The sequence below is a fragment of the Poecilia mexicana genome, unplaced genomic scaffold (genome assembly GCF_051168715.1).
Source record: "Poecilia mexicana isolate PSO_F unplaced genomic scaffold, ASM5116871v1 scaffold_2, whole genome shotgun sequence".
NCBI classification, from domain to species: domain Eukaryota; kingdom Metazoa; phylum Chordata; class Actinopteri; order Cyprinodontiformes; family Poeciliidae; genus Poecilia; species Poecilia mexicana.
In genome coordinates this window covers 1,395,154-1,415,010 of record NW_028263371.1, presented here as the reverse complement: position 1 = coordinate 1,415,010, position 19,857 = coordinate 1,395,154, and the positions used below count along the sequence as shown (strand labels likewise).

The window sequence follows — 19,857 nt, the reverse complement described above, 5'->3', positions numbered from 1 at the left end:
AACGTTCCCTCATGCCCTGTTCTGGATATCGCACAAAGGAAGTTTCATGCTTTATAAGGCTCTGTTTTAAATTTCTTCCCATGTAGTATTTGGGAATAATTTCAGATTACAGTAAACTGATCTGAAAACAATATAGAAGATATCAGATCTAAGGCTCCAGGGATTCATTGGTAATAACAGTAGAATGAATTCTGGTCTGTGGGAAGTCTACAGGAAGCAGTTGGCCACGATTCTGTGTACTTCTCATTCGGCCATTGTATTTCTATGAAGGCATCTCTAAAGAATCAGCTGATGAAGACAAGGGGAGCCACATTCCAGCTCGGGCACCTCATAGCCAGGAGCCGCGCCAACAAGGCAGCCTCGGCATGCGGCCCAGCCTCCCCTCCCCTCCACTATCCTCCCTCTTCTCAAGCTATACAACATCCTGCCTTGGCCGTTGAGAAGTACCTCAAGCTGTTCTGCTCACAATCTGTTCCTGGTCTCCTGTTTCTCTTGTTATCTTAGCCCACATTACAAAGCCTTTCTATATATCTCACTTGAAGGTTTGCTATAATTACATATTTTTGCTGCCGTGAGCATCAGAGGTGATTATTGTTCCTCAGTGCTCATTTGCAGTTCATTCCCAGCTACAGCTATTGCCTGGGTGTTGATTTTAGAGAGCATATTTTCTTATATTCTGTTATTTTTAGTAATGCTTGGGTTTGCTACAGAGAATGCAAGGCAGCCAAGAATGTAAGTGAAACCTGCAGCAAACTGATGATGTTACTGTTGAATGATGGCATCAACGCTTAACACCAAGACAACTCGAGACCAAAATGGGGGTAGCTTATATTTGACTTCATAAAGTGAAGATTTATATGTTGTTGTATCAGGAGAAAGAAGTCAGGAGAATTGTTCTTTGTCAGCAGTAGATTGTAGGGATCAATCGATTTATACTGATTCACTTTTTTCACCTCCAATACCGATATCTGAGGTTTCATATCAGTTGATGCTGATCTGATACAGAAAAACATGCTGAATTGACTTGAGATGTTTCTTTTTTTAAACACAGACACAAATGTACTGAATTACAAATGTGTTTACTAACTCTGCATCAGAACAACACACTTTAAATACACCAACAGCTTCACAAGCTTGGTCAAACATGTAAAACAGCTTTAATTTGCTCAGTCAGTACAATTAAGAGTAAAACAGCCAATGGAAAATAAATATTGAAAAAACTGAAACTGACAAAAATTCTTGTAAAGATAAACTGCAACAAACCTTTATTTTCAAATAGTTAAGAAAGTGCAAGTTGTAGTTCTAAATATGAAATAAAATAAATAATAAAGCATAACATTACGCAGAGCACAACGCATAGAACTAGACTGAATAGATCTGACACATGTATAGGGCACACTATCACCAACAACAGATTTAGAACTTTTTCCAGTATCAGGACCAATTAGGTTCAACCCTCCCACCTTTCCAACCATGCTATCGTAATAAACTACGTTATATTGTCTAAACTAGGCTTCCGTTTAGACAACTTCACGAGTTCATGTTTTACTTCACTAAAAACATGAAGCAGTAGCTGTCAAAATGTTACTCTACAGACACCGTCTGTCCAGCCACTAAAACCGAGTAAGTCTGCAGTTCCTTTTTGTCACAACATGTCATTAGACTTGAAGTGTGTGACCTCACACTAATGTCACACCCAGGAAGAACAGGTGGTGGGTGGCAGGAAGTACTCATGAGGCATCTGTACTTCTCACCACCATTTAGCTCAGACACTGAGAAAACAAACAAAGATGCTACAGTTAGATACTGTGGATGAATATGAAGTAGAAACTTTGGTGGAGACAAGTGAGATCTGTGGATCTCTAGGAAGAAATTGTTTTCTTACTTGATGTACTTTTTACACACCTGCAGATCGTTTCATCGATAGTCTGACTTCCTGTTGAAGCTGAGGCTGTACGCTTATTCGTCGGCTTTAGGCTATTTCTCACTTTTAGAAGAATTTTTTCCAAGAATCCATCCCTGCAAAATGCATTTGCAACAGAAACAATAACTATATGTTATTATATGAGTGACAAATCTGGAGGCTCACATTTACTTTTGAAGAATAGATGATTTTTGTAGCACGAGTCCAGTATATGTCAAATACTGGAATATTTGACATATTCCAGTAGAAACTTCCATTGTGATTACTGATTCATAAATGATTGTGCCTTCCTGTTTTAGTGGGTGTTTTTTTTGTTTGTTTGTTTGTTTTTGTTTCAGAAAAGTGTTTTCAAAAAATATGTTTTAAACAAACAACAAATTGGCCAATTGTGATTCAGGTAGCTTTAGATTTTTTTTTATTTTTTATTTATTTATTTTTTTTATTTCTTGCTTTTAATTTTTTTTTTAAATATCTGTACTTTGAAGGCTTGTATGAAAAGAAGTCACCTGCTGACAGGAAGCAGGTGTTGCTCTGGAAGACAGACTTTTGTTTGAGGAGATTCTTTATATTTCAGTTGAAGTCCGGTTAGAAATACATATTTTGCTGCTTTGACTATCAAATATGATAATGCTTTTATTTTGTTTTTCATTCACGCCCACAGGCCCTTTTACAAGTTATGAAGTTGATTTTCATTTAATCCCAAACTTGACCGTCACCCTGAGCGTTTCTTAGTTTTTCTTACTGTTTCTTATCTCCCTGACTCTCATCTTTTTTCTTTAATCTTCAGTATCTCCATCTGTCATGTCTGTTTCTCAGACCCAGTCGCGTTCCCTCTGGAAGTCGTGCACAAAGACTACAGAGCTTTCTTTACACCAGTGCAGTCAGGCTGCATCATACTGCTGTGTGATGCATTGAGACAAAGTGCCTTTGAAATGTTGCTTCAGTCTTCCTTGCAAAAGGAGAAATGCGAGTTTGTGTGTGTATATGTTTGATGTGGAGGTAAATAGGCTGTTTGTGAGACTTTATAATGCACTGTAGATAGATGTACTGTAGATGGAGGTGACCAGGTCTCACTCCTTTCAGCTTCTTTGCAGCACTATCAGTTCTTTCCACCCCTCTTTGCTTTAAAAAAAGGCGTTATCTGTTGCTGGCCACATTGAGAACTGTTGTATAGCCTCTTTTGTGTGGAGGCACATGTAAAAGTGCAGAATTGATGTGCTTGTTTTGGTGTGGGTGGGAGGTTGGGTGCATGCTCCATGTGTAGAAAAGGTGGATTTGGAGACACCAGGGATCTGGCGCTATACATCGCTTGGCCCAACATCAGAAGGCGAGCTTGGAGTGAGACCAGATTGTCACACTGTTTGCTTCCTCAGAGTTAACATTGATTCAGAATAAACACACTTGTTTTAACTTTTCACGTCCCGATTAGCAGCGTGATATGGGGTTGCTCACAACAGAGGAGCCGTGGCGTGCAGCCAGAACGCGGCTCTGACAGACAGCATGCATCCCGGCGCTCCCCCTGCAAGATGACATCTGTGGGCCTCAGTAGCAATGCCAACATCACAGCACACAGCAGATTGTAAATGTTATCAGTCCTGTCAGGTTGAGGCTATATTTGTCTCTTGTATCAGCTCACAATGACTAACAAACACTCTTAGCGCCACAAACCAAGCGGCCAATTGTTTAGACCAGAGATCTGACAAGCCCTGGTTAGCTAGTGAGCGGCCACCTGTTCAAGGCTTTTGTGTCCTGGACAGCCCCGCTTCCACCGAGCCGGCACCTTGCAGCTCGGCTTCAACGGTTTTCCTACATGGCATCACCCCCTGGTGTCTGGTATGCAGGTGTCTAATCTCGGCTGATCCCTTTGTTCCCCATGTTTGGCAAGGGTGGGAGCCCCTCGCTGCTCTGGGAAGCAAAGATGGCATTCCGGCAGCTCTCCGTAATCCTCTGTCGGAAGTCCAGTAGACAAATGGCTGGTGTTGATAAAACATGCTCTCAGAGGAATTTTACAGTTTGGAGGCATTAGATTTTTAGTTTAGAATTAGCAAAAGATTAATTGCTCGAACAGTAACACATTTTCCAATACAAAAAAAAGCTAGTTAGAACAGTTGTGAGAAAACTTATTTTTTTATGAAGAGAAGTTTACCTAATCGCAATTTCTATCTGAATCGAATGCGGTTTTATTTCACTTAAATAACAAAAATCACTCTTGTTGTACTCATTATCAATTAAGTTATCTATAATCATTTGTTAACGAGCTAGGTTAAAAAGTTAGGACCACCTCCTCTGAAATAATAAGACTGACCCTGTGGTTGAACTTCATAGATGCATCACTGAGATTAAAATCTGTTGGTTGAGGTAATCTACCAGTCTTTGACAGCCATGTGTGAAATATCTGGCCCACCCCTCACATTAAGTTTTGAGACATTTGAAGGGTTTTGGTGTTTATTTTATTTTATTTTTTGTTCATAATTGATATTAAAATTGGATATACCCAAATGTGTTAGAAAACTTGCAGGTTGCTGTATGGCATCCAATGTTTTCACAAGATTCTGTGTATATGCTGTTTCATCAGTTTCTCCTTTTAACAAAGACATATAAGCATGTTTTGACTCCTTTAGTCATCACAACATAATGAAATAAATCTTTTTGTGCAACTATTAGTTTCCCTTTCACATATCGTCAGTTCTTTAGTCTGACTCATAAATTCCTTTCTCAAATAAACACTTCTGCACAAAGCTTGCAACGTTTTATTGATGCATTGATTTTGTTGTTTAGAATCAAGTGGTGTTCACTAAAAGCTTTTCTGTCTTAGGTATCAATGCAGATATCTGGGCCTTTATAATAACAAAAGTTAGAATGTATTTATGTGAGGAGAGAAAGAACACTGGACTTCTCTCAACCAGTCTACATGTGCTTTGCAGACTTGGAGAAAGCATTTGACTGAGTTCCTTGGGAAGTCCTGTGTGAGACAGAGTACCAGGCCCTTTAACATGGGCTGTTATGTCCCTGTATGATCGGTGCCAGAGCTTGGTCCACAATGCGGTGTGTAAGTTGAACTGAGGGTTGGACTCTGTCAAAGTTGCAATGGTCACTGTTCATAACCTTTATGGACAGAAGTTGTGGGTGCAGTCAAGGTGTTGAAGGGATCCGCTTTGGTGATCTCAGAATCAAGTCTCTGCTTTTTGCAGATAATGTGGTCCTACTGGATTCATCAGGTCATGATCTACAGCTTTCACTGGAGCGGTTCGCTCCACTGTGAAGCAGCCGAGAACAGGATCATTGCCTCCAGATCCGAGGTCATGGTCTTGAGTCACAGGGGTAGAGTTCCCTCTCCAGTTCAGAGAAGAGATACTGCCCCAAGTTGAGGAGTTTAAGTATCTCAGGGTCTTTTTCACAAATGAGGGATAAATGGAGCTGGAGATCAACAGGCAGATTATTGATCTGCCTGTTGATTGGTGACAGATTTTTAGTCAAATCTATTTTGACTTCCAAAAATATTCAAACCTTTCGGACTCTTCACTTTTTACTTTGTTACCAACAAAGCTGCATTGGGGGAACTTTATGACATACCAACAGTAACTAGTGCATAATGATGAACCTCACACAAGTGTCACATTTTTTCGAGCCTCTAACAAGTTTTCTTTCAGCTTTGCCTTCTATTTAGATCCATCCGTCTTCCTCTCAGCTCTGTCCATCTTCCCCTTTCTTGCTATAATAATAATAGTATCCCACAGCTTGATGCTATCACCATGATGTTTCATGGTGGTCTTGATGTGACCACCATATTGTACTGTGTTTGTTTTCCACCACAGATATGTTTTCAAGAATTGAGAGGGGTGAATACAAATGCGTGCCACTCCCTAAATTTTGATTTGTGACAATTTGTGAAACCTATGTAACTGTGAAAAACATCAAGGTCTGTGAAAACGCTTTCAAGCCTCATGCAAATGCTTGCTTCATTTCAGTTACCATACCATGCCCTTACTTTAATAAATGTAGCAGAAACTTTAACTCTTATGTTTAAGTGTGAACAGAAGCTCACACTCACTCAGCGTATGAGTGCGTGTGTGTATGAAAGGGTGAATGACTGACTGTAGTGTGAAGTTCTTTGGGGTACTCTGAACTTGATAAAACTCTATACAAGTACAAGCCCAAGCTGTTTATCAGTCAACTCAGATTTTTTTTACCAACCATCTTATTTGTTACAATTGCTTTACTCCTTCAGGTGCTTATCCGGGTCATCGACACCAACAACCACCGGCCACAGTTCACCCAGCAGGTGTACGTTGTGAACGTCCCTGAAGACGAGCCAGCGGGCACCGAGGTCCTGCAGATCAGCGCTGTGGACAGAGACGAGAAAAACAAACTGACCTACACGCTCCTGAGCAGCACTGATCCCTTCAGCCTGCGCAAGTTCCGGCTGGACCCAGGATCGGGCATCCTGTTCACCACAGAGCGGCTGGACCATGAGACCATGCATCGCCACATCCTCACTGTGATGGTAGGAGTCAGCTGGAACACTAAGAAGAGCACTTCTTCGCTGAGAGAAAAATAGTCCTGTTACATTTGGTTGATCTGAGTTATTTTGAGGCTGTATTACTATGCCAAAAATGGGGGGAGGGAAAAAAAAATAATATATATATATATATATATATATATATATATATATATATATATATATATATATATATATATATATATATATATATATAATGCGCCTTTTTTCCACCCAGATTATCTCATACTTTCCTATTTTCCTTCCCTTCTTTTTCCTTTTATTATGATTTTTTAATAATATACATCTATTTTCAGGTTCGGGATCAGGACATTCCAGTGAAAAGGAATCTTGTCCGTGTCATTGTTGACGTGGACGACACCAATGACAATGCACCCTGGTTTATAGGGACGCCTTACTCTGGCCGGGTGTTTGAATCAGCTAGCATCGGCTCAGCTGTGCTGCAGGTCACTGCTCTCGACAAAGACAAGGGCTATAATGCAGAAGTCATCTACAGCATCGAGTCTGGTATGTTGCCACGGCATCCTAATGAGCCACACTTTCTCCAAGTTTATCTTTTATTTAATGTTGGATAATAGAAAACTTCCTTTGTAAAACAAAGCAAATGAAATCAGCTCATTAAACATGCATGAGTCATCAGTCATGGAGTCTACTGGACCTGATCATGAATGAAACACTGTGTACAGAGTAGGCAATTGTAAGTTTTTGTACAAAGACTCTCCAGAGTGTGTGTTTCTCCTACATTAATCTTCAAGAAGCATATTGGTGGTTGTCTTTTGTTTGCAGATATACATGTTTGAAATAGCTGAGATGGTTTACTTGTTGTGACAGACAGAGCTGTGAGCAACTATTCCCCCTTGGAGATTTAATGCTGCTACATTTTTGTCTCTTGAATCATGATTTAAACAGTACAAAAACTGTATAAATCAGGTTTTTAGAATGAAAGAAACACTACTATTCAAGCAAAGCTAGCCCTGTGCAAAATGTAATTGTCTCTCTTGTTGCTGGATTAATGCTGATCAACCAAATAACTGACAATTATGTAAATTTCTGGTACAGCATGCTGAGTGTTTCATTTCTTCTTTCTGTTGCAGGAAACATTGGGAACTCTTTTGCTATTGATCCTGTTCTTGGGACAATCACAGTGGGCAAAGAGCTTGATTGCAGCAGCAAATCAGCATTTGAACTGGTCGTAAAAGCCTCTGATAATGGAGCACCGCCATTATTCTCTACTGTCACCGTAAACATCGCTGTTACAGTCTCTGACAACGCAGCCCCCAGATTCACTGAAAAGGAGTTTTCTGCTGAGGTCAGTGAGTTAGCCCCTCCAGGAAGCTTTGTGAGCATGGTCACAGCCATCAGCCAGTCTTCCGTTTTCTACCAGATTAGAGGAGGCAACGTCCACAACGTGTTTGACATCAACCCAAACTCAGGAGTGGTCGTAACGCAGCAACCTTTAGATTATGAGACCATGTCTGAGTACAAGCTCATCATCCAGGGTACCAACATGGCCGGACTTGGGACTAACACCACCCTTCTGGTCCATCTGAAGGATGAAAACGACAATGCTCCGGTCTTCAGTCAGAGGGAATTCAAGGGAGTAATCAGTGAGCTGGCCTCCACCAACAGCATTGTGCTGACTCATGAAAACACCCCTTTTGTCATCCATGCCTCTGATGCAGACTGTGACCAGAATGCCAGACTAATTTATCAAATTGTTGAGCCTTTTGCTCATAACTATTTTGCCATTGACTCAAGCACCGGAGCCATCAGAAGCACAGCGGCTTTGGACTACGAACAGAGAAGCATTTTCCGCTTCACAGTTCAGGTTCATGATCTGGGAATGCCTCGCCTGTTTGCAGAAACGGCGGCCAATGTGACCATCGAAGTAATTGACGTTAATGACTGTCCACCCCTTTTCAGCCAAGAACTGTACGAGGTGGCCGTCATCATGCCGACCTACAAAGGAGTAGAGGTAGTCCAAGTGAATGCCACAGACCTAGACTCTGGGCCTAACTCCAAACTGCTTTTCTCCATCTCCGAGGGAAACATAGGTGACAAGTTTAAAATTGATCCAGTCACGGGCATCATCTCCATCCAGAACGTCACACAGCTCAGGAGCAGATACGAGTTAAAGGTCAGAGTTTCTGATGGTAGATTTGCCAGCGCAGCTACAGTGAAGGTCACTGTAAAGGAAAACAAGGCGAACAAGAGGAAGTTCACTCAGGACTCATACCAAGCCTACATTCAAGAGAACTCCTCTGAGAAGAAAACGCTTGCAGTTATCACTGCTGTTGGGAACCAAGTGAATGAGCCTTTGTTTTATAGAATATTAAACCCGGACAACAGGTTTAAAGTCAGCAGCACCTCAGGAGTCGTCTCAACCACTGGGATTCCTTTTGATCGAGAAGCTCAGTACTCCTATGACATCATCGTTGAGGTCACCGAAGAGAAGAAATCAGAGGAAACCGCTCACATTTTAGTTACTGTTACCGTGGAAGATGTAAATGACAACAAGCCGATGTTTGTCAACCTGCCCTATCATGCCCTGGTGCAATTTGACGCTGATAAAGGTCATGTCATTAGACAGGTCACAGCAGTGGACAAAGATATAGGCCCAAATGCAGACATCCATTACTCTCTAAAAGAGCCTGAGGATCACTTTGACATCCACCCATCTGGTGAAATTCTGCTAAAAAAGAAGTTTGAGAAAGATTCACTCGACACAAAGTTTGTTCTGGTTGTTGTGGCGAGGGATAATGGGAAACCTCCTCTGTCAGCTGAGGTTGAAGTGCCTGTAACAGTGGTGAACAAAGCAATGCCTGTGTTTGAGAGGCCTTTTTACAGCATTGAAATCCCTGAAAACATTCAGCTGCACTCCCCTGTGCTCCATGTGCAAGCCAATGACTCAGAGGGGCCTCGCATCGTGTACACCATTTCTGAAGGAGACCCTTTCAAGCAGTTCTCGATTGATTTTAACACTGGGGTCATTCACGTAATTCATCCTTTAGATTTTGAGACACATCCTGCTTATAAGCTAAAAATCAGGGCCACGGACTCTCTGACCGGAGCTCACTCTGAGGTGTTTGTTGATATCATTCTGGAAGATGTAAATGATAACGCCCCAGTGTTCCTGTCAAATTCTTACTATGCCAATATTTCTGAGGCTGCTGTTATTGGCACATCAGTATTGCAGGTGGTTGCTAGAGATTCTGACACCGGCAACAACAAGGAAGTGTTTTATCAGCTGGTTGAGGAGAGAGGGAAGAGCTCAGACTATTTTAGTATTGACCGTGAGTCTGGAATAATCTCCACAAGTCAAGTTCTCGATCACGAAGAAGTCCAACAACACAAGTTGAGAGTCCGGGCCATAGACGGCGGCGTCCCCGCTCTGACAAGTGACATCACTGTGACGGTAGACATTACAGACCTGAATGACAACGCTCCTGTTTTTACTCAACACGCTTACCAAACCACCATCAGTGAATTAGCCCCACGCGGGCACTTCGTCAGCCAGGTCCAAGCCTCCGACGCTGACAGCTCAGATGTCAAAAAGCTGGTTTTCTCGATTATAGCTGGAAATGAAGAGCAGAACTTTGCTATCAACAAGCAGACTGGTGCCATCGTCATTTCAAACCATCGCCGGCCACACATGCAGCCTTTTTACAATCTTACTGTAGCAGTGTCAGATGGTGTATTTAGAAACTCAGCTGTTGTTATGGTGACAGTGATTGGGGCCAACTTCCACAACCCCACCTTTTCCCAGACTGAGTATATGGTAGAGGTCATTGAGAACTCACCTGTTGGCACCCTAGTAGCAGAGGCAGAGGCAACGGATGACGATGAAGGGATCTACGGCCAGATCACATACCACATTGTCAATGAGTTAGCTAAAGACAAGTTTTCTATCAATGGAAAAGGAGAGATTTTCACCCTTCAAAGTCTTGATCGTGAAAACACAGTTGAGAAGGTAATTCCCATATCTCTGATAGCGAAAGATGGCGGCGGAAAAGTAGGCTTTTGTGTCGTCAATGTAATTGTCACAGATGCAAATGACAACTCTCCACAGTTCAGAGCAGCTGAGTACAAAGCCACCATTGCATCAGATGCCCCAAGAGGAACAACTGTGCTCAAAATTGCCGCTTCAGACGCAGATGAGGGAAGTAACGCTGACATAGAGTACTCCATTGAAGCAGATGTTGGAAATGTTGGGGAGAACTTTGAAATTCACAAAACCTCTGGGGTCATCGTTACCAAAGAAAGCCTGATTGGACTTGAAGATGAGCTCTACGCATTCTTTGTAAAGGCAAAGGACACTGGGAATCCACCCAGACATTCAGTTGTCCAGGTTTACATCAGGATTGTCTCACCAGAGATGCCACTTCCCAAGTTTGCAGAACCGTATTATCGGCATACTGTTGCTGAGGATCTTCCTATTGGAACAGAAATAGATATAATTCAGGCAGAGAGCGAACAGCCAGTCGTTTACAGCCTCGTGAGAGGCAGCACTCCAGAGAGCAATGAGGATGAAGTGTTTGTTGTTGACAGAGATACTGGAGCCTTGAAGCTTGAGAAAAGACTGGACCATGAGACAGCCAAGTGGTACCAACTAACTCTGCTCGCTCAAACTAAGCATGAAACTTATGAAATAGTTGCTTCAGTAAATGTAAATATCCAAGTGAAAGATGTCAACGACAACAAACCAATCTTTGAGGCTGACCCTTATGAGGCTATCACCGTTGAAAACCTTCCAAGTGGGACCCAAGTTATTCAAGTTAAAGCCACCGACTTTGACTCCGGAACCAATGGCCACGTCGTCTACAGCCTGGACCCAACGCAGGCCTCACAGGAGATCTTTGAGTTGTTCGCTGTTAGCAGTGAGACAGGATGGGTGACCACCTTAAAGGAGCTCGACCGTGAAAAAACAGAAAAATACGTCATCTCTGTTCTCGCCACCGACCAAGGCGATGCAGTTCAGCACGTTACCAGCACCAGTGTGGAGGTGACTGTGGCCGACGTGAACGACAATCCGCCTCGATTCACCGCAGAAATCTATAAAGGCACAGTGAGCGAGGATGACCCCCCGCCCAGTGGGGTGATCGCCATCCTCAGCACCGCTGATGAGGATTCAGAAGACATGAACAAACAAGTGAACTACTTCATCACAGGTGGGGTTTTTTCCTCCCCCTTAATGTTTTTCAGATGGAACATAGAACAGAGTTATTCAAAATAATGATGGTGTAAAAGTCATGGTGGTAGAAGATACTGTCCTGCTAATTACATAAGACCTGCTCTAAAAACACTTATAATTGCCTATCATTCAGGCAACAAAAATTAGCTTCATGTCTCATCCATACATCCATACAATGGAAGCCGTCTTAGCACTACTGCAGAAGCTAAAACTACAGTTTTTCTTACCTCTACTACTGAGACTATACCTAGTAAAAGCCAAAGAAACAAATTGTTTCTGGGTTTCTTGTTAGTTTAGAAATATTTCCATCAGAAGTGAGTCTACTTCCTTCTACGTTGTTGGTCATGCTTCACTGAGATATGTGTGATATCATATAACAGGAGGGGACCCACTTGGCCAATTTGCCATTGAGCACCTGCAGAATGAGTGGAAGGTCTCTGTCAGGAAGCCATTGGACAGAGAAGTGACAGACAATTATCTCCTAAACATCACTGCCAGCGACGGCATCTTCACCGCCAAAGCTGTCGTGGAAGTCAAGGTGTTGGACGCCAATGATAACCACCCAGTGTGTGAGAAGGTAAAGAGTGATTTCCCTTTGTTGTTGCTTGTTACTTGCTGTCGATGTGAGCTTCTTTCCCGCGTTAATATTCCATGTCTCTTCCTCTTTGTGTCCTCCAGTCCGTCTACAGCGAGAGCGTCCCAGAGGACTCCCCAGCTGGCAGGCTCATCCTGCAGGTCTCTGCCACGGACGCTGACATCCGCTCAAACGCCCAAATCTCTTACGAGCTCCAGGGAGCGGGAGCGGAATATTTCATCATTGACTCAGACACAGGTGTGTATCCATGCAGTGACAAATACCGAAGAAGAAGAAAAAAGAATGAATGTATCTCTTCTTCACAGTTACATTACAACTAAGAAATGTTACTGATTTTATGAGGCAGTGGTACCAACACAGCAGAGCACATCATTGTAATGTAAAGAGAAAGTCTACATGGTTTTCAAATGCTATACTTGTACTGCCACCTTTTGCTGCCTTTACTACTTCTGCCCTTCTTTTTATGCGGTAAAGAACAAAGCTTTGCTCATTGTTCTTTGCAGAATAACTGAGACTCAGTCAGATCGAATGGAGCATCTTGCTACAGATTCTCTTTTGGATTTAAGTCTGGACTTTGACAGGGCCATTCTAAGACACCATTATGCATTTAATTAAGCTTTTCATTCCACTGTTTCTCTGGATGTGTGTTTGCGATCATCATCCTGCTGGAGTGTGAACCTCTATCCCTGTATCAGATTGTTGAGACCATCAGAGAACAGTTTCCTCTGAGATGAAATTACTTTCAGGTGGATTCCACTGAGGGATTTGGTGATCTATAAAGACAACTGGTTGCACAGCATTCAGTTTAGTGGTGTTAGACTAAAGAGGGCTGAACACAAACACACATTTTAATGTTTTATTTGCAATAAAGAAAAACATCCTTCTAGTTTACAATTATTTTTATGTACATTTAATTTTGGGTTTTTCTTGGGATTTTCTCCCTCTTGTGGAGGTTTTTGGGTTGTCGGGGATCAGTTTTTCAGACACCCGTGTTAAAGTCTGTCATTATTCAGCCTTAAGCAGCTCAGCAGGTAGACGCTCCACGTGAGAATTGTCATTCTTTTGGAAAGTCTTTTGTTTTTGTGAGTGTGCGTCTCTGATAGTGTCAGCCCCAGAAGAGGTGGGAAGTTTTACCCGATTTTTATTTACTTTTTATTTATACATTTTTTAAAAAGCCCAGAACATTTCCCTGCTGTGCTTCTTTGAGGCTTTCAGCGGCACCAAAACGCAGGCGAAGCACACTTAGATTGAATTAATGTCTGCCTTACTTCTTGCAAATTATTTCCTCTGGGAACTACGATAAATTAGACATTCCATCTGGCTGGTTAGGGTGGAAAAGCAAACTGAAGAAATAAGAAAACCCCAGAAAGAATAGCAGTTAATCAAAAGGAACCTGTGATTTTAGATTTTGTGCGGAGTAAAGGGAAGGGGAAGCATAACGAACTAAGCCAGTAGATTTGAGCAGCTTTTCCTCACATCTGCTGTCGCGCAGACAGAATGAGAGGAAAACGCCATCCAGCTGTCTTCTGGCAGGACTCAGTGCTGCTGCTGTGGAGAAGGATTTCTTTTCTTTTTTTTCACAACTCAGACAAGTAGGAGAATTGCTGATTATGATCGCTAAGAGGCTATGGAGTTTTCCACCCTGGTTGTGGTAATGCTGGCTGCTCTGCTTCCCAAGACACTTCCAGGCTGCTCTCTGCTGCCAATTCTGATGTTTACCCCCCTCCCCTCCCTGCCCTGTCTTTCTCTACTACCTCATGCACTTCAGTGACTTATTTAGTTTTGCTCTCTTATCTCCTGAAAGCCATTAGTTTTTGAAAGCTTTGTCTTGGCCTGCTGAGGAGTGGATAACAAGTTTTGCATTTGCTAAAAAGCTCAATATTCAACTTGTATATTAGTTTCAAATAGAGGTGGGCGATATTAACTTGGAGTTTTATCACGATATTTTGTGACGCTATTGTTACAATAAGAACTAGTTATTACGTCTCTCTTTTTAGGTAATTGTATGCCTGTGACTGCATGGCACAGCAATCACAGCCCCACAAACACAATTACTGCTTTAGAAAAGCATTATCATTTGTACTACGCTTCTTTAGGACACCAGTCACATAAAAAGTATGATTTGCATCACTAAACTGTGCACTGTATGTGCATTTAATCATATTTTCAAATGTACTGAAAGTAGAACAAACCGTGGAGAAAATAGTAAGAAAAATATTTCTGAAGAAAACTGTCAAATTGTGTTTCAGTCAGAGCCTAATCAGGTGATCTGATCCTGAAAATTAGAAACAATGCCATAGTTAGGTTAAATGTAGCCAGTAGCCATGTGGGGAATTACTAGCATGTTGTCTAAATGTGACTTACTTTTTATAAGCTAAAATTAGCTAAAATGCTAAGGTTAGCTGAAGTGTAGTCAGTAGAATGTAGGGTATCACTAGCATGATGACTTCTTGTGACATACTCTACTCAGTATGCAAACATTAGTAATAAACTTAAATTAACTAAAATTCTATGGTTAGCTTAAATGCTGTCAGTAGCATATGTGGACTTAAATTAACCTACTCCATTTAATATGCTAAATATGGCTAATATATCTGAAATTAGGTAAAATGGTTATTTTAAGGTTAAGATTAGCATGAGGGTTGTCACTAGCATATAGAGTGACCAGCATGTAAAGACTACTAATAGGATGAGGGTTATCCCTGGCATGTTGACTAAAATTTACTTAATTCTCATCATGAAAAGAAGTTTATCATGATAAATCATAAATTGCCCACCCCTGGTTTCAAACTCAAATATGACCTGCTTGTGTGCATTTCTGACCTCTAGGAGAGTTGAAGACCTTGCAGCCACTTGACAGAGAGGAGCAAGATGAGCACAGGTTCAGAATGAGAGCAGTGGACGGAGGAGGGCGATACTGTGAAGCCGAAATCCGCATCGCCGTGGAGGACGTCAACGACAACCCGCCGCAGTTCTCATCCGAGTCATACTCCATCACGGTGTTCGAAAACACAGAGACCGGCACACTGGTTGGAAGACTGCTGGCTAATGACGTCGATGCAGGTCAGCTTTATTCCTCTTTGTGCTTCAAATAGAAACTGAATCCATCATGTTCCACTGGGTGTGAGTTTAAGCTCCTCTGCTTTGCTTTTGCTTCCCTTTTCAAAATGTGATTGCAAATGAACAGTTTGACTAGTTAGGCCTGACTTTAGAATCTACTTTCCTGCTATAGCATAGAGGTTTACATTCTCACGCAACAGGTCAAATTTATGATGCAACGCATGGTGATTATGGCCATGGTTTCCCAGAAGACAAAACAAGCCTTCTCATTTTCTCAGATTGATGCCGCTGGTCAACAGACACAGAAATGAGACGATATACTTTAGTTTTATGAATCAGTTGAAAATTGTCAGTTGTATGTTTTTTTCCCCCCATTTTCACGGCTGACTTGTTTTAAACGGAAAACCATGTGAAAAGGTTCTTAAGTAAGAATGAAAACTTGTCACGGTTAGGAGGACCCTATTTTCTTCCTCCATCTCCATCGATCTGTGAAGGAGACCAGGATCAGCACATGCAGCTCACATTTTTAAAAGATTTAAGAGGACTTCAGCCTTAACCAAGCCTGAAAGAAAAAGGAAAAAACTGGCTAACTGGCATGAGTCGAGAAATGATTCACAATCAATACCTAAAGCTAATAACTAGATGACTTAAGTGTTCCTATACAGTCTGGAAATTTTATTGAATTTAGCTGGAGTATTTTCCAGGTGTGGGTGAGTCTGGAAAAATATTTGATTCAACCCATTCCAGAGTTTTTGATCCATCCATCCAAATTAGTAGGAATGGGAACAAAGTTGTAACAGTTTTCATTGAAGGCAACATACAGCTTACCAAAAAAAACAAAAAAACAAAACACCTCATCCTAGAGCCAAAAGTTCAGTACATTTACATCTGTGCCTAAAAAAGAGGAAGTCAAGTCAACACTGTTTTCTGTATCTAATTGGATCAGCTGATACTAAACCTCAAATATCTGTATCATATTGAAAGAGAAAAAAGTGGATCAGTGAATCCCTAGTTTTGGATTCAGTAATAACCTGTCATATTTCATAAGAGTGAATTAAATGGAACAAAAAAATTTAAAGGAACGAAATGGAAACAGTTCAAAACAAACAAGTCCTGCTGCTTCACAATGACTGGCCTTAAAGTTGTATTTAGAAAACCTGGTGCATCTGTCATAAAGTCCACAGTTCAATATGCCTCCAAGCTAATTGTTGGAGCCTGAAATTGCCAGATAAACCTGTGTACACCGACTTTGTTTCCTGCTGTGGCCATAAAAGTTAACTGGCAGGAAATAAAGTCACAAATGCAGCAAATTAGCAGCCACCCTGTGTATTAATACAGTTCACAAAGAAACACTAACCTGAGGTGAATGTACTCTGAAAATCGTTCTGTACCATTAAGGCGTTTATGCGTTCATTTGGACTCACTGCTGACTCACTGGGCTCCTATTATCTTTTTTTTTTTTTTTTTTTTTTTTTGCTGTAGAGCTGCATTAGGCTAAATGGCACGGGGGGAAGGATAACAAATGTGAAATTTTATGAATGATCAACCCCTGAAATTAAAAGCTCCATTACACTCTAATGAAATTTCTCTCTCTTCAGGCTAAATTCTCAAAAGGGAGGATTGCAATTTTCCATTTACCTAGCGCATCACCATGGGGGCCACATATTTATCTCGACCGTCTCCTCCTTTCAGCAAACATTGCCAATCACTAAGAGGCTCACACATGGATGGCTCCGAGAGCTTAAAACCTTCCAATTTAACAGCCGTTGGAATTACTTTGAGATTTTCTTTCTTGGAGACTGGTGGACCTGCCATTCCAGATTGCTTTCGGAGTTTACTGAAGCAGGACACCTGAGCACCAAGGACCGTTTCAGATTGTTGACTGACAGAGAATCAACTCTGTCTGCCTCGTTCTATTTTCTTTCCCCAGCGTTTTTTTGGGGTGGAGGGAGCGGCGCTGCTGACAGAGTGAATAACATGCCTCAAATGGGGCCCCTTAGAGACAAATGATAAATGGTGTACACAAAGCTGGCATTAAGACTTCTCGTTGTGCAGGCTTGGCTTGCAGAAATGTGTTTTGGATTTTACGTATCAAGGGCGAGAGCAGTTTTCGGAAGGGTGGCGAGAGCGACGTACCCCAACGGTTAGCCAGCAGCAGTAATTATTAGTTACTCTGTGCAGGCGTAGATGGATTTCAGCAGCTCGTAGATGTGTGTATATTTAAAGTAATGGTTTTGTTTTTTTGTTTGTGTCTGTAGTGTTTCTTATTTAGCTGCGAGCATGAAGCATTGCATATTTGGCTCAGATCCACTTTCAGAGAGCCAAACAAAGTCAGTAGGTTTGACCCAGTTACCACAGCCTTCAATCAGTTGTCTTTCCAGCCAAGCATCAAAATTTAAAATCTAATGTAACCCTCCTCCTCAGAGGAAAATATTGCATTATCCTCCATACTTTCTGCATATTTTAGAGTGGATTCATTCTTGGCGCTGCTCGCTGTGTGCCACAGCCTCTGTGATCTCTCTATGATGTCGGTTCCTCGCCCACATAGTTTGCTCCCCCAGTTCAGCCTCCCGTTACAATCTCTGAGAGGCAGCACTTATCAGTGCAGAATGATTATGAACCAGACAGAGACACAGAGGCAGACTGGTGCCCTTGATCCGTGATAAACTTCTAAATTCCCCCTCTGATTCTGCTTTGTCCTTTATCTCACCACCTGGGTTTGAGTGTATCTCTTGGCCCCCGGCGCTGCTCTGCTCGCTCATTCCGCTTCTAAAGTTTCACCGTTTTGGAGGAATTTGAACGTTTTGTGCTTCATTCCTCTTTGTTGCTTTGTCAGAGATCTTCAGAAGCTCACTGCAGTCAAACTTTAAGATGTCTTCAAAGAGCTGGCCCTGCCTAAAACGAATGAATTGTGGTTGGGGCTGGACAATATGGCTGAAAAATGTATCATGATATAAGCGTTTCATATCAATGTCATTTTTTTTTGTTTGTTTGTTTATATATCTGTCCTGTTTTATCCACTGTTTTTTAAGAAGTTATGAGGCATGACGGCAAAACCTGAAACTGCAGCTTGGCGAGTTACTCAACAAATTGTTGCTAGGTAACCAAAGAGTGAGTTAGTTAATCCCTCTCACCTTGTTTAGCTCAGCTTGAAAGCTTGAACAGTTATAGCTTTTAATCTGCCTACATCTCCCAGAATGTTATGCTATGCAGAGACCAGAGACCACTCCAGTAGCAGGGAGAGAACCATAGCGCCGGGCATTCTGGGTAAATAGAACCAAAATAAACATGTGAGTCTGATGCTGCAGGAGAAATAGCTTATGGTATTTTACCAAAGACAGAAAAAAAATCCTAAAACTGCTAAAATCTGACCTTATGTCTTCAGAGGTTTTTGTGTCGTTTCCTTCAGCAGTTCTTGGTGCAGCGCCCCCACAGGTGAAGGGGGGAATAGCTTGCTCGAAGTGTTTGGTTCATTTGACAGTGCAGTGTGGAAGAGAACCACATCGGCTGAAAATGGAATAAATGTTGCAACAGTGAGACTGAATCGAATCGAGTCTACTGAGCTGTCCGGTGTTAAAACACCCTTAGAGAACAAACCCAGCTCTACATCAATAAGATTTCATATAATAAACTATTTTATTCTTAATTCATTAAAACTGAAGGGACAGCAGCCTTTTCATTTCCTGCGCATAAAGTAACAGCTTAATTAACCAAATGTTTCCAGCTCAGTTTAATTTTCAGCATTTCTGCCAAGGGACCAAGACGAGCGTCATTACAAGTAACCATATAAGACAATATAGACAGATATAACTCTAAACAATTCTCCTAAGCATCATCAAGTAATCGTCTTCTAAACGTTCCGACCGGATGAAAGTGATAAGGATCTATATAAGCAGGGTTCCCTACGGTCATCTCTCCAGCGTGATAATGAGATCTAGACAGGATGGAGGGCACTCACCTGATAAATGGGACTATAATAGCGGATTCCAAATGGGGACCACCTGCAGGAAAGCATTATGATTATTATCGTGATCAGTCTCTGTCTTGTTTCTGGGTACATCACACTTGTGGGAGGACATGAGTTATGAGGACGTGGCAGATCAGGCGGTTAGCACCAGCGCTCACAGTGAACCATGGATCATTTACAGTATTATAGCAAAATATTCATACTGTTTGAACGTTGCACATTTTGGCAATTTACAACCACATGGTGGAATGTATTTTATATGGGATTTGATGTGACAGACCAGCAATCTGTGAAGGTAAAGAAACAATCCCCCCAAAAAAATGTATGGCAAAAAATACATGCTAGAACAAAAAAAAAAACAAAAAAAAACAAACAAAAAAAAAACACAGATAATCTTTATCTAACCTGACTGAACACAAATTTCTGTCTACAGATGTGTGAAGTTAGCCTGTCCATTTCCTTCCTCTGCAATTCTAATCTCTCTTCAGTGCTCCATCTGGGATTTCTTCCACAGATCTTGATTTCTTACGATGATTTTCAACTGGGCCAGTCAGCAAACAGGAGGAGTTGTGAATGATTATGCAACTTCTGTAGTTGTAGT

The 19,857-nt window shown here is 41.6% G+C and overlaps 1 protein-coding gene across 3 annotated transcripts in view; it reads left to right on the top strand.

Annotated features, from left to right (window-relative positions):
• Positions 1–19,857, top strand: part of fat1a (FAT atypical cadherin 1a) — a 101,896-nt gene that overhangs the window by 59,452 nt on the left and 22,587 nt on the right. For all 3 annotated transcript variants that reach the window (XM_088008731.1, XM_088008729.1, XM_088008735.1), the window contains 6 exons: positions 6,153–6,428; positions 6,740–6,950; positions 7,538–11,611; positions 12,015–12,211; positions 12,313–12,466; positions 15,059–15,292. In XM_088008731.1, the coding sequence (XP_087864857.1) occupies positions 6,153–6,428; positions 6,740–6,950; positions 7,538–11,611; positions 12,015–12,211; positions 12,313–12,466; positions 15,059–15,292 (5,146 nt within the window). The remainder of the gene's footprint in view (positions 1–6,152; positions 6,429–6,739; positions 6,951–7,537; positions 11,612–12,014; positions 12,212–12,312; positions 12,467–15,058; positions 15,293–19,857) is intronic.